A 14,455-nucleotide genomic window follows, 5' to 3' on the forward strand; every position below is an offset into this window, starting at 1 on the left:
TAATATCTAATAACGGTATTTTATAATGACCCCACGGTATCGGTGGAATCGGGTATTAAGTATCGCTTGTCGTCGTGAGCACTCAAAGCTAGCTTTAGTTCGGACACGGTGTAAACCTCGTGCAGCATCGAGCGTACGCACGCTTCTTGATGCCTTTTATTCTCTTCGTATCGCTCTTTCCCAGAACTTTTAGAGCGTACATCATCGCCCTGAGTCCTATGAACTCCGTCATGATCGCTCCGTTATTCTCGTCCTTCATCAAACCGAGAACCTTTTTATTCACGCGCGGTATATCGTACGCGTTGTCGTCGGGGTAATCGCTAGTGTCGAATTTTGCGATATCTCGCTTCATATTCTCGTAAACGTTCCAGCATTCCAGAAAATATATCAAGCTATCGGAGTCCGTGTATATGATTTTGCATTTAGAGCGATAAAGCGGCATCATATTGTCGCGTTCGCGGCGTTACTTCCCGTGATCGCGATACTCGGCGGAGCGCTTTCAGAAAGGAAGAACACTGTTTTAGGAAAGACTCGCTCTTTATTAAACCAACGGTACAGAAACGCGTCCGGCCACCGCGGAATCTGGCCGTGAAATCTGTAAAACAGTCGGAGAACGACGCGTTGCTAAGGGCCGATCCTCTATTCAAACTCTTATCGATTGATATTGATTATCTTTTAGCAGCGCCGAACGGAATACCGCACGGCCGCAACACTGCCCCCTCTTCATAAAATTGTCATCCCGACAATTCTTCTTCTTTCAAGAACTTCCTCTTGGAAAAGACTTCTGGGCTCCTGGCGACTTCCTGCCCTACCCTGGGCTACTGCCTCAGGTTACCGGGCGCCGCTACTTCCAATCCCAGTCTTCTGTACTCTTCAGAAGAATCTTGTTCTTGAAATTCTCGCGCATTTTACTCTTGACTCTTCGTCTTGAGCTTTGCGCACTTCTCTCTTCTATTTTTTTCGGGCAAAGTGGGGGTAATCGTCGTGGACCCTTACGTCTTTCTAAAAGACACACTAAGCCCCTGCCTCGGCATTCGCCCATCGTCCCCCGGAAAAACCACGACTCGGAAAACCGGGGGCGAGGCAGACTTCTTTTCAGTTTGAAGCACGAGCTTGAAGATCTTGCTTGGTGCTCAGGCTCGAGGATCTCCCCACGACGCTTCTCACGACGGAAGGAAGCTTAAAGAAAAATAAAACAGAACACAGTAACTCAAAACAATTAACAAGAAATAAAAGTAATGTCGAAATTGGGAAACCGGGCCCCGAAAACCTCTACTTAAAATTCTTCCCTTTCTCTAAACGGAGCTAACCTGTCGGCATGCACAACTTGCTTTTCCGACCACTTGAACGAGAAATACAGAAAACTACATCACTAATTTTCTTAATTATCTCAAAAGGCCCCTCCCAATCGTTCTGTAGTTTGGGAGACCTACCCTTCTTACGATGAGGATTAAATAATCAAACCTTCTGTCCTTCCTCAAAAACGGGATGTCTAGCCATTCGATCATAGCGGTACTTGATCTTCAAAGATCTTGATTCTAATCTCTCTCTTACTCTCTGATGAATTTCATCCAGCTTCTGCCGCAAATTTCGAACGTACTCCTCCGCTGACTCGGAAAAACCATAACTGGGAGGAGTACCTCTTAGCAAATCCATCGGCAAGGTAAGATCTCTTCCGCAAAATAATTCTGAAGGAGTTACGCCTGTAGCCTCATGTTTAGAGGTCCTATAGGCAAGAAGAAACATGGGAATCCAACGATCCCAATCCTTTTGATTCTCTTCAATAAACTTTGACAAATACTGTAAAATCGTCTGATGTTGTCTTTCAACTTGACTATCAGACTGAGGATGAAGAGCGGTTGTCCTCGTTTTCCTAATTTCCAAAATTCTCATCAATTCTTGAAAGAGCTGTGATTCAAAATTCCTTCCCTGATCAGTATGAAGTTCCAACGGGACCCCATATCTAGAAACAACCTGATTAACAAAAATTTCTGCTACCGTAGTAGCTCTCATATTTTTCAAAGGAAAAGCTTCTACCCATTTAGTAAAACAATCAACAACAACTAGGAGATACTTGTTGCCTGAAGAAGAAACAGGTAACGGGCCTAAAATCCATCTGAATCCTCTCAAAAGGAGCTCCCGAATTAAAGATTTGCAAAGGAGATTTCTCCTTATCTGCAGCTCTCCTCTTCGCAATACAAATTTTACAGGTTCTGCACCATTCCTCAACATCCTTCTTACAGGTTGCCCAATAAAAACGTTTCCGGATCTTTTCCAGCGTTTTATTGATCCCGAAATGTCCTCCAGAAGGAGTATCATGAGCTTCTTCTAAAATCTGCTTCACTTTGCTTCGCGGGACCATCAACTGAAGAAAACTGTTTTTCAAATTAGGAGCCTCCCATCTCTTATGCAAAATCCCATTTTGGACTTCCAAGGCATGCCATTGATGCCAATAGATCTTGGCTGACAATCCTTTCGAAGAAACTTCCTCCCAAGAAGGTCGCAAATCATTTTCTTTGGCAAGTAAAAACATTGCCAGTTCCTGATCCTCTATTTGAGCCCTTCGCCAATCCTCAGAAGAATCCTCACGCAAAACAATACGAGCAACTACTTTATCCTCTAAAAGCCCTCTCTGAACTTCCACTTTAGAATCTACATTTTTCTTCTACACAAGGGCGTCTCGAAAGACCATCGGCATTATCGTGTATAATCCCCTTTCGATGAGCAACATCAAAATCGTATTGTTGTAACCTTTCCATCCAGCGAGCCAATTGTCCCTCCAAGTCTTTGAAGGACATCAACCATCTCAAAGAAGCATGATCAGTTCGAATAGAGAAACTCTTTCCGTACAAATAATGATGAAAATGTTTCATCGAATCTACCAAAGCTAATAACTCTCTTCTTGTTGTGCAATAATTCCGCTCAGGTTTGTTCAAAACCCGACTATAATAAGCAATGACCCTCTCATAGCCGTCCTGAACTTGTGAAAGTACCGCCCCTATTCCAAAACCTGAAGCATCCGTACAAAATCATCTTTCCTCCCCCCTTCGGAAAGGAAAGAAGAGGTGCAGACGTTAATGCCTGTTTTAACCTTAAAAATGCTTCTTGACATTGCTCAGTCCATTCAAATTTAGTCAAATTCTCAGTTAACTTAAACAGAGGCTTCGCAATTGAAGAAAATCCCTTAACAAATTTCCGATAATAAGAGCAAAATCCAAGAAAACTTCGGACCTGTTTCTTATTCTGAGGAACTGGCCACTCAGTGACCGCTTCAGTCTTCTCAGGATCCGTAGCGATCCCGGCAGAAGAAACAACATGACCCAAATATTTTACTTGTCTCCTAAATAAATCACATTTCTTTGGGTTAACACTAAGTTTCGCAGCACGAAATCTCAGAAGAACCTCTCTTAAATTCTCTTTCATTTTCTCAAAGGTTTTGCCAAATACTATCACATCATCTAAATAAACCAGGTAAATTTTCGAAAATAAATCCCGAAGCACCCGTTCCATAAGACGTTCAAAGGTAGCCGGGGCATTACACAGACCAAAAGGCATTGCGACAAATTGCCAAAGTCCATTCCCTACAGAAAAAGCAGTCTTTTCCCTATCTTCGGGACGAATTTTCAGTTGCCAATAACCACTCTTCAAATCCAGAGTAGAAAACCAGGCATTTCCCGATAACTGATCAAAAAGATCGTCAACCCTTGGTAGCGGATAAGAATCTTTTTTCGTAACCGCATTCAATTTCCGAAAATCAATGCAAAATCTAAGAGATCCATCTTTCTTCTTTACCAAAACTGCTGGAGAAACCCAAGGGCTTGAAGATTCTTCAATTACCCTTTGTTCTTTCATGTCTTCCATAATTTTTTCAACTTCTGAACGCATATGAATTGGAATTCTCCTAGGAGCCTGTTTGATAGGACAAGAATCCATTAATTCAATTTTATGTTGAAGAACTTCACACTTTCCTGCAACAGCTTACTCCGAAAACACGTCACGAAATTCTCGCAACAATGTAGCGAAAACTATTCTCTGATCTTCCTCCAACTCTCGGGAATTATTATTAAAGAATTCTTCCAACTCCGCGGGCACAGCTTCGTCCTCTTGCTTAATCCGACGACAAAAATCTTCCCTATGACCTCCACGGAAAAAAGATTCTATAACAGTTTGCATCCCTATTCGTGAAAAGAAATCCGCGCCCAAAATACAATCCTCTCCAATATCGGCAACGAAAATCGGTAACTCTAAATCAAATCTCCCTAACTTTATCTTAGCAAATATTTTAAAACTGATCGGGATCTCTTTCCCCCGTAGGATATCTCAAATTTTCTTCCTTAGCTGAAAAACGCTTCCCTTTTCTCCCTATAAATTTACTACTCACCAAGGTCACATCGGAGCCCGTATCCAATTTAAAAAAACAATTTTTCCCATTAAGAGAGCCTTGGAAAACAAAATTTCCTGATTTTTCACACCCTCTCTCAAAACGCCTACAAACACCTGGGGCATTTCTTCCATTTGTCGAGCCCACCCCTGTAAGTTCGACAAAACCTATTTTCTCTGCTGTGAAACAGAAAGTGATGGACACTCGGAACGAAAGTGCCCTTGTTTTCCGCATTGCCAACATTCCTTTTTCTCTTGAATTTTAAAATTCTTCTTTTTCTTAAAATTTAATCCCCTCGTTCCACGAGATTCTACTTTGAACCCGTTTAAATCAGGATTACTCTTATAATTCGAGCAATCTTTAACCTCCTTAAAATTAAAATTTCTCCGCTCTTTTAAACAATTCTCCCTAATAATTTTAATAGCCAAAGCTCTTTCTACAGCGGCCCTCAAAGACGTTAACCCCTCTAGCTGCAATGTCTGTTTAACATTCACATCAGACAATGCAACTACAAATTGAGAACAAGCAATTTTGTCACGAACTCCAGGAGAACATTCAGGATAAGCTAATCGAGATAAACGCTCGATATCCGAGCCTAATGCAGCTAAATCTTCTCCGAATTTCTGTTTTCGATTCGTAAATTGATAATAATAATTTTGCGAGGATAAATTTTCTCCAAAACGTAGCTCTAAACGCGCGACCAAATTTTCAAATTGAGAGTTCTCAAAATCCGTGCCCCCTTCCAAAATCGCATGCGCTTTTCCTCGGAGACATGACACTAATACAACAGCCTTTTCCGCGTTTCCCAAATTATTCGCCCGCGCAATTAAATTAAACTGCGTAAGATATTCGCACAACGGAACACTACCGTCGTAAATATCGGGCTTTAGTTTCAAGTCGGAATTAAAATTTGAAAAAGGAAATGACTGGCCTGATATCGGACGTTGCGAAATCTCTTCCTGCGGACCGGGCATTGAAAATGTTTCCGTCTCTCGACGAGCGCGCTCCTCCCTCAAAGAGCGAAGCTCCTCCAGCGTTAAGCGAAGAATCTCCTCCAAGTTCGGAGACGCCTCCGGCCCTTCCGCTCGAGTACAGGCCTTTTTTCTCGCAGAGATCACTCTCTGACTTTTCGCCTCTTCCTGTCCAGTCCCCGTCTCTTCTGTTTGTCGCTCCGCCATTATCTCACACACACACACACACACACACACACACACACACGAATCGAAAAATTCGATCCCGGACGAGCCCTCAAAATTGTCGCGTTCGCGGTGTTACTTCCCGTGATCGCGATACTCGGCGGAGCGCTTTCGGAAAGGAAGAACACTGTTTTAGGAAAGACTCGCTCTTTATTAAACTAACGGTACAGAAACGCGTCCGGCCACCGCGGAATCTGGCCGTGAAATCTGTAAAACAGTCGGAGAACGACGCGTTGCCAAGGGCCGATCCTCTGTTCAAACTCTTATCGATTGATATTGATTATCTTTTAGCGCCGAACGGAATACCGCACGGCCGCAACAATATAATCGTAATGAAAATCGTACAAACGCGTCTTAGATATCTCTAAAATACACATACCGACATAGATCGGTTTGTTAACTTAACTTCAAGTTTGCGTAACTCAACAGCCATGAGATTCTCGTCGAAGGCGCTCCTGCTGTAGAAATTCGGTTTCGCGATCAGCGACTCCGCGCCGTATCTTCCATCCCAACGCGTCACAAGCCTCATGTCTACGTGATCGCGCACATTCTCCATTATCTTGCCAAAAACCGCGTTGTTCATCAGCTTATACTGATTCCTCTCGAACTCGTTGCTCGCGCGAATTCTCCATTCCGTATTGAGCTCGATGTACGCGCGCAGCCAAGGAGATTGCGCGAACCGCAACGCGCGATAGATCTTTGTCACGCGTAAACCGTGTCCGAACGTGTCGCACGCACTGCTGAAGATTGTGATAGTGCGTCACATAACGCGACTTTCGTAGAGTGTGGCGAGTAGCTTTTTGTTTCAATTTCCCGGCAGTCTCTTGCGCGTCGGGCAGAACGGAAGATCCGCGTGGTCGTCGTGAAGATATCGTGGATACTTGAGATCGACCTCTAGAATATAATCGTGTAACAGCAGGACTGTTACGTGTACAAAATATATACATATATATATATATATAAATAGATATACGCTTGGCTTATTATCCTGCGCTACCTATCCTGTTTGCACGCACACCGATCGCGCTATCGCACTCGCTTGCCTGTAGGCCGCACGCGCCGTCTCGCTCACGCTGCCCCACGCGATACCGACCGGATCGACGGCGTGCAGTGGGGAATGCCGGCCGGGTATATAAACTCGGCCGGCCGAGACATCGAGACCAGATCCTGCGATCCGACTCCTGATATCGACCTGATCAGTATCTACTACTTCTCGGGGCCAAGGTTCGCTTGGCTCTGCCGGGTTTCACCGGCTTTCTTTACCTTCGGGCTGAGGTTTCACTCAGCTCTGTCGGGTTTCGTCGACTCCTGTCACCACTCCTTGGGCTAAGGTTTCGCTTAGCTCTGTCGGGTTTTGCCGACTCCTGTCACCACTCCTCGGGCTAAGGTTTCGCTCAGCTCCACCGGGTTTCGCCGGTTTCCGTTGCGAAGGCAGGGCTCGACATGGCACTCAGCCCTGCCCGCAATATCTAGCCATCTCGTCTGACATTAGCTTGTAAGTGCATGCGATAGAGATTAAGTCCGTTAGTTATAAGCCGGTAATTCTAAGATCTTTAGCTGTAACCGCGCCGTAGTAACTAAGCCGTCATCGATCGCACGCCGCACCTGTCTAGCGTTTTGCGTCAACCGCTTTGCGTTTCCGCTTTGCATCTCACCTCCTGCTGCTGCCAACTACACTGCAACATCTCCTGGCCCTGCACTCTGTATCTATCTTTCTCTAAATAAACTATTTTTTTCGCTTCAATCTGTGTTCTCGTAAGCTTGAGTCTCCCTTCCTCTCGAACCCGGACACCGACGAGCCGATCCGAGCGTCGAGCGAGGTGACCGCGTCACAACCGATATCGAAATCAGGTGACACGGACATAACATCGAGATTCTCGATGTCCTCGATCCACCGAAATTCCGCATATGGTAAGGGTTCGCACATGGCCCAGCCGTAAAGGTTATTCACGTCGTAGTACATGAGATACGATGACGGTCGAGACGAATCGTATGACGATTCGTATTGATTGTTAGCTCGCGCATACCTGTTCGAGCATTGACTCAGACCGCTGCGTATACCGCGCTCTACGAACAACACCATACCGATATCAGTAAGCAGATCGAATCGAACGTTCATGTATTTCAACATAGCGTCCCACATATATCCTGGTAATATGAAATAATGCGCTGGATCCAAACCGTAACTTTCCATACAGGTATCCCGAAAATTTTCAAAAACATCCGCCAAGAAAAGCACATCCGTTTTCAAATATAAATCGCTGTACTCACCGAGAGTCCTCACGCGAAAACGCTCCCATACCTTTCGCGCGTGCTCGTAATCGTTAGCGCTCACAGTTTCGCCAGTTAAAGAATTGTGAAAGGCTTCGATCGGCGATAACTCGGTCTCTAATAGTTTATCAACGCTGTCGACGTATTCGTACGGAAATACGCCCTTGCGCGTGAGCAACTCAAAATCCTCCGCGACGAGATCGGAGAATTTGAATCGCGCGATCCTCAATATTTCCCGATCTAGATACGAGGCTACTTTTTCTAAACTGGTATTGAGAAACTTAAATGAATCTACGAAACGTAACTTAACATAATTTTTTCATTTTCCGTACGCCGAATCGTTGATTTTCGAAAACGTAATGTAATTCTCAACGGTAACATCGACTCTACCCTCGAAAGCGTTCGCTACATCCTTGATAATGAAATGCGCCTTATAATCGGATAAATTGTGAAAAAAACGGGAATAACGAACGCGTTCTGATAGTTCAAATTGCAGCTCGCGTGCGCGGGTCCTCTGTACCGTCTGGTAAGATGACAGTGATCGCGCACGCGAATATCGTACGGCCCAAAGATCCTTCCTCACACGTGACAATTTGTCGCCTTTTGAAAAGCACTCCGCTCGTCCGGGGTGAGCACGGCTCCGACATTGGTACGCTCGTGCACAGAACTTTCCTCATGCGATACGCGAGAGCGCGCAGCTCCTCGACGAACCACGAGACGCAGTCGTCGCCTCGACGAGATCTATACGCGGATACGATTCCGTTGTACGTGCTACGCAAATAATATACCACGCTGGACGCCTTGTGGTGTTGATAGGCGAGTCTATCGTCAAGATTCCCAGCGAACCGTCGATCTCCCTTTTCTAAAACGCACTCCAGATCGGTATACATCGACGAATCGTAGTCTCTTCTTCCTGTCGTGATTGCAAAAGGAGAGCCACTTGTCGTCCTCGCTCGGAAGAATAATGGCGCAGTCGCTCTTCCGCATTCGACGCTATGCGCGACCAATTTCTCGTTCGAATAAAAGTAATGCAGACATTTGAAAAAACAATTTATAAATAATTTATAATTAATACAAAATTTATCTCGCAACGAGCATAGTCTTTCTCTTACGCTTACCGATCGCATATGTATTTTTTTCTCCTTATGCTTATTTATTTGCGACGTTAACAGTCGAGACAGGTGCTTTATCCATACGAAGTGACCGACGCGTTATCGCCGCGCCGCTCGTTCGACAGATAGAACAAATTTATGCGTAAACTTCTTGTTCTCCGTGAGCGACAAGGGAACGATCATGATACCGTTCCTCTCCCTTTTCTCTCGAATGGCAAATACGTTGATAGACAAATCGTTAAGACGTTCGAACCTAGTGATATTTCGTAGTGTCATAGGAAAGTCGACACCATCGAAATTCAGCACCAACGAATAGTGAGGATACGATGAAGGTCTGTCCGGATGTAGATCAACGGAATATAGAGCGGCCATCACCGCCCACGCGAAGCACGCGTTGTCGTGTGAACGTACATTAATCACGGCTCTCTTATATCTTATCTTCGGAGGAAGTGACATCCAACATCCAATGTGCATAAGATTATACTTGTTCACATTGATCATCAAATTGATAGGATTACACTTGTTCACATTGATCATCAAATTTAATATCCGAAGTAATGCCCAACCGCTGTTGCGTTCCTGAAATTCCTCCAGCGACGCCAGAACAACATTCATAACGTCTCCGTCGTATCATTCTCATAGATCGGACATACCGAATAGCTGACTTTCCTCGTGCAAATGCTCTTAACAGCGCTTTTATTATTCGCGACGAACTTCCCGTGAAACACGGTGTTGACCTTCAAACACGCGTGCATATCGAGATCGATTCGCACTCGCTCGAGCATCATGTCCCTCGCGTCCTCAAGAAACCGTCAGGGTTCGACGTACTCGATGTTTATCATCGCACCCGTTCGTACGCGATTTGCGAAGGCCATTTCGATATCCACCCATTCGAATTTCTTCGAACCGTCGTACTCTGCACCCAAGTAACCCAAGTAACGAAACGTTGACTCAAAGCGAGTCTTGCACCCTTCTGCGCTACTTAAGAGACCAGAGAATTTATCGTTCCGATAATCATAGAATCGACTCTATTCTCACATCTATCTCTCAAGATCTCGAGACATTCGATACAATCCCGTTTCCAAACACGATAGGCGCACACTCCTTCAACTCCCGCCACGCGCTCGAGAAGATCGCGACTCTTCTCCATATCGCAACTCCCACACGGTGTTATCCCAACCGTCCGTAGGAACGACAAATTTGATGTCTCGAAATTTTCTTTCTCTCGTTATTCTCTCGTAGATCACCGCTCTGTCGCTCAGAACGAGCAGCGTTTCAATCCACAGTTTCTTTCGCGGGCTCTCCGTACCGATTTCTCGTCACAGGTGATACGTAGTCACGTTCCAGCGAACGTCCTCTCTCACCGCTGTTACGTTGCAGGCGAGACGTGCTACGCGTGGAGCGAGTCTGCTCGCACTGGGCTGCGTGTTGGTTTTTTTGCAAAATAACTTGACCGGATTACTGATATAAATTGCGGTTGTATAATCCGTATAGAAAAGTCGATAGTCTCCTGGAAAAGACGATATCATGCGGTCCTATCTCTGCGTCTACGTCAATGACGGTAGGATTCGGTAAATCGTAAAAAGAAGTACTTTCTTCGCGTAAATATTCCAGAAATGCCACGAATGCCTCGGAGCAGGGATCGCAGTCGGTTACCTCGCGCCAAATAGCCAATCCAGTGCCGCAAGAATTGCAAAGCCTTTCTTCTCGAGTAGTCCCAACGTTAATATAATGTCTTAAGTTAGCGGTGAATTGTTGATCGAAATTATACTGGGATTTACACTCTAGGCATATAAGACTGGCGGAATTTGTATCGGTAGCTATACCGACAAGACCATAACCGAATTCGACTACACACCGAGAGATACTTATTTGGTCGTTAAAGACGGCGGCTGGATGTGTTCTTTCCTGACGCGAGCTTTCCGATCGTCCTCTGCACATAACGCGTTTCACGAACAAGAAATGAAAATTCACTTACCTTTCGTTGGCCCGGTTCCTGGATTCGGGCTTCCGATTCTCGTTGTCGGCCTGGCGGGTCTCGGGATGCACACTAGGATGCGGCGTTGCTGGATTCGGAGGACTTGGAGCCCACAGGCTGTTCTCGAAATACGCTTCGTATTCCGGCTGGTAGGTTTCTTCACACCCGAGCAGTTCACTCAAATCACCGGTGAGCGCGGATTTAATTTCGTATAAGGCGCGGCGAATTGCACGCTGACGTCCGGCACGGTTTTTACGATTCTTAGGCATCGGGAGTGACCATGAAGGGAAAATACTACTTCCCTTACAAGTTACGAGTATTAAATTGAACTTTCTAACGCGATGACAATCTGTAACCCTCTGTGGAGAGTAGTGCGGGTGGACGCACAACTTGCTAGCCAAGAGGCGGGACAGGTTATCAGATATTTCGTAATTTGACGGTTTAAAAGTGCGTGAGAAGCGATACCTCTCTTGGGGGTAGTGCGGGTGGACGCACAACCTGCTAACCAAGAGACCAAGCACGGCCTCCCTGGACGCTTGCGTTTGATTGAATTTCGCGTGGTCACTCTACCTCGCGAACTCTGTCGATTGTACGTTTCGCTAGGAGGGGTGGAAGGGTTTGGATTTATTAATTATTTAACACTGATCACTTTTCACTTATATATATATATATATTGTAGAATATTCAGATACAAGATTAATACAGAGATTGATTAAATTGTAAACGCTTTTACAGTTAAGTTTAAATTGAATGATGTTAATAAAATTGAATTGATTCGAATTTATTTCTTAACACTAGAATTGGAATTGATTTGAGTTAACACTTAGAATTGGAATTGATTCGAAATTATTCTCTTAGCACTAGAATTGGAATTAGTTTGAAGTTATTTCCTACTACTAGAATTGGAATTGATTTCTCTTAACACTAGAAATTGAATTGGAAGAGGGAGTTCACGGACTGGAGGTCCTCTCCAGTCGTATTCGCGGGATGAACTGAACGCAGTCGGCCGTGCACTGATGTGCTTCGATTCGGCGGCTCGAAACTGCGGCGACGCTATGGTGGAGTGCGCGCCCAATGTGGGAAGCGCTGGCGGTGGGAGTGCGGCGCTCGCGTGGGAGGCCAGAGAGTTGCCCTGGTGGGGCTCGCGGTGGCCTAGGGACGTATCACGTCTATTCCTTGTTCCGTGCTATACAAAAGTTATCTCTATAAATTTGAAAAGAGTAACATTTTTACCATAGGGCATAAAATTATTAATTTATTCGTTTATTCTGACGCGACAGACGTGACACCGCGATCCACTTCTCGTCGTTGCTAGGCACGATAGCCTCGTGACACTCTAAACTATTATCACTCTCGATAACCAACTCGTCGTCGTCGAGATCGCGATGCGTCGCGTTACGATCGAACACGCGTAAAAAACGAATCATCGCTCTCGCTCGAAGACGAACCGCTATTAGGCGCGACTTCTTCCATGTCCCACGTTCTTAACAATGAAAAAACTGCCTCTCGCGATTAGATATATACTCCGAGGTAACATCGAAGACGCGCCAAATCGCGACAACCACGACATCCTGACAGATAACAGAATGCGCGGCATTCTACATAACCAGAACACGTATCTTCCCGTCGCCGCGAAAACAGGACGCGCTAAACCTCGCGGAAAACGCCTAGACACAGGATATGCGTCTAACCGCAACATGCTATAAATATCTCTTTCCTTTTTTTACATTCCTGATAAAATAATATATTAGGTGTACAAAAAAGTTTTGAGCTTTAGATTTCATACAACCGAAATAACAATTTAAATTTTATATATCTTCCCGCCCTTTTGCCCCCGCCTTTTGGTTTTAAAGCGTTGACATTTGGCCTTCTAAAATGCCATATGGTTTGGCGTTTGATGCACATAACCTAAAAGATCAGTAGTGTTCACGATGGCAATAACAAAAGAGCATATTCGATTTTCCATCCACTTCGCGTTTCATTTGAAGAAAAATACTGCTGAAGCCACTGCAATGATTTGTGCTGCATGTGGAGAGAACGCTGTAAGTCATACATGTAAAAGATGGTATCAAAAATTTCGCCAAGGAAATTTCAGTCATGAAAATGAACCGCGTGCTGGACGCCCTCAAAAGATTGAAACGGACGAATTGCAAGCACTGCTGGATATAAACTCTGCGCAAACTGAAAAGGAGCTTGCAGAACAGCTTGGCGTTACGCAGCAAACCATTTTCATACGTTTACATACGATGGGAAAGGTTCGGAAGGAAGGCAGATGGGTTTCCGCATGAATTGTCCGAAGACAACAAAAATCGTCGGCGTGACACTGCACTCACTTTGCTTTCAAAGTTCCAGAAAAAAGATTTTCTGCATAAAATCATTATAGGCAATGAAAAGTGGATTCTTTAACCCTAAACGTAGAAAATTATGGCTTGATCCTGGGCAACCTTCGACATCGACGCCAAAGCCCAATATCCACGTTTTGCTCTGTATTTGGTGGGATTGGAAAGGTGTGTTGTATTATGAGTTGTTACAACCGGGTGAAACAATCACGGCAGACCGCTACTGTGACGTCCTGGGAGGTCCTGGTAGATCGGACGGGGCCGAAGTCAACAGATCCTCGACAGCTACACTCACACGTTATTTGTGAGATTCTTTTCCATGCGGTTAAGAGGGTAAAACCTCAGGATTAGATACTGCGAAGGAAATAGGTAACAGGAATGTCGAAATGACTTTTATTTTCAGGAAAGAGTTTTCGATTTTTGGGAATAAGGAATAATATATCACACTTGTGGTATTTGAATTGGAATTTATTCACTGTTATAAATGATATATATATATATATATATATTTAGCGAATGCGAGTGGAAGTACAAGTGCAAAAATGTACGTGCGCGTACAAGAATGCGAACAAAATGTAAGTGTCCGTGGATGTGAATCGCGAGTGGGTACGAATGAATGAATGCGTGAATGCCTGCGCGAAAAAGAGGCCCCAAGGTATCGTCGCTTGAGGTTTTTATATTTTGCCAAAACATGGAAGTAGGGGTGACCTAAATTCCAATGTTATGATTCTACAGGTCTGAATAAAGCCTTTCATTATGAGTCAGCTATGATTCACGCATTTAAGACCTTCTAGTTGTCCTTGACATAGTTTTCTATTGGTCGACTTAGTCTACATTTGCTATGAGTCAGCGATGACTCGTGGTATTAAAATATTATGGCGCCCTTGACATTTAACGTTGGCCTACTTTCGCTTATAAACTGACCATGAGTCACACCTGTGACTAAATATTATGGCGGCCTTGACATTTAACGTTGGCTTATTTTTGCTTTCAAACTGATCATGAGTCATACTTATGACTATTCGGTCGACCTATTTTGTTTTCAAAGAGTTATACTTCGTTATAATAATTCCTTTCATATAGTTTGCTTGAATTTAAACTTTTATCGCAATATCGTTTTAGATATACTTTACAATTTTTATAATAATAATGATTACATCATATAATTAGTATATCTA

The 14,455-nt window shown here is 44.4% G+C and overlaps 2 protein-coding genes across 3 annotated transcripts in view; both read right to left on the reverse strand.

The window, feature by feature from the left end:
* The window catches only part of LOC105433660 (solute carrier family 35 member F5), a 152,600-nt gene that overhangs the window by 79,793 nt on the left and 58,352 nt on the right, over positions 1 to 14,455 (reverse strand). The window lies entirely within an intron of this gene.
* LOC148938269 (uncharacterized) lies at positions 95 to 9,575 on the reverse strand. Its single transcript, XM_089076579.1, has 7 exons — positions 9,149 to 9,575; positions 8,369 to 8,710; positions 7,414 to 8,139; positions 7,233 to 7,294; positions 5,957 to 6,274; positions 2,469 to 2,665; positions 95 to 392 (listed from the first exon to the last, which is right to left on the reverse strand). Exons 1-7 carry the CDS (start codon positions 9,573 to 9,575, stop codon positions 95 to 97), a joined length of 2,370 nt encoding a protein of 789 aa, XP_088932705.1.

Source organism: Pogonomyrmex barbatus, unplaced genomic scaffold (assembly GCF_055798465.1).
Source record: "Pogonomyrmex barbatus isolate J1 unplaced genomic scaffold, ASM5579846v1 scaffold1, whole genome shotgun sequence".
NCBI lineage: Eukaryota > Metazoa > Arthropoda > Insecta > Hymenoptera > Formicidae > Pogonomyrmex > Pogonomyrmex barbatus.

Coding starts and splice junctions, on each gene's coding strand:
- LOC148938269 (XM_089076579.1), bottom strand. CDS start 9,575: ATGAATGTTGTTCTGGCGTCGCTGGAGGAATTTCAGGAACGCAACAGC. Junction 8,711..9,148: donor AGAGAAAAGGGAGAGGAACG/GTATCATGATCG, acceptor AGTGCGTTTTAG/AAAAGGGAGATCGACGGTTC. Junction 393..2,468: donor GAAGTTTCTTCGAAAGGATT/GTCAGCCAAGAT, acceptor GGACTCCGATAG/CTTGATATATTTTCTGGAAT.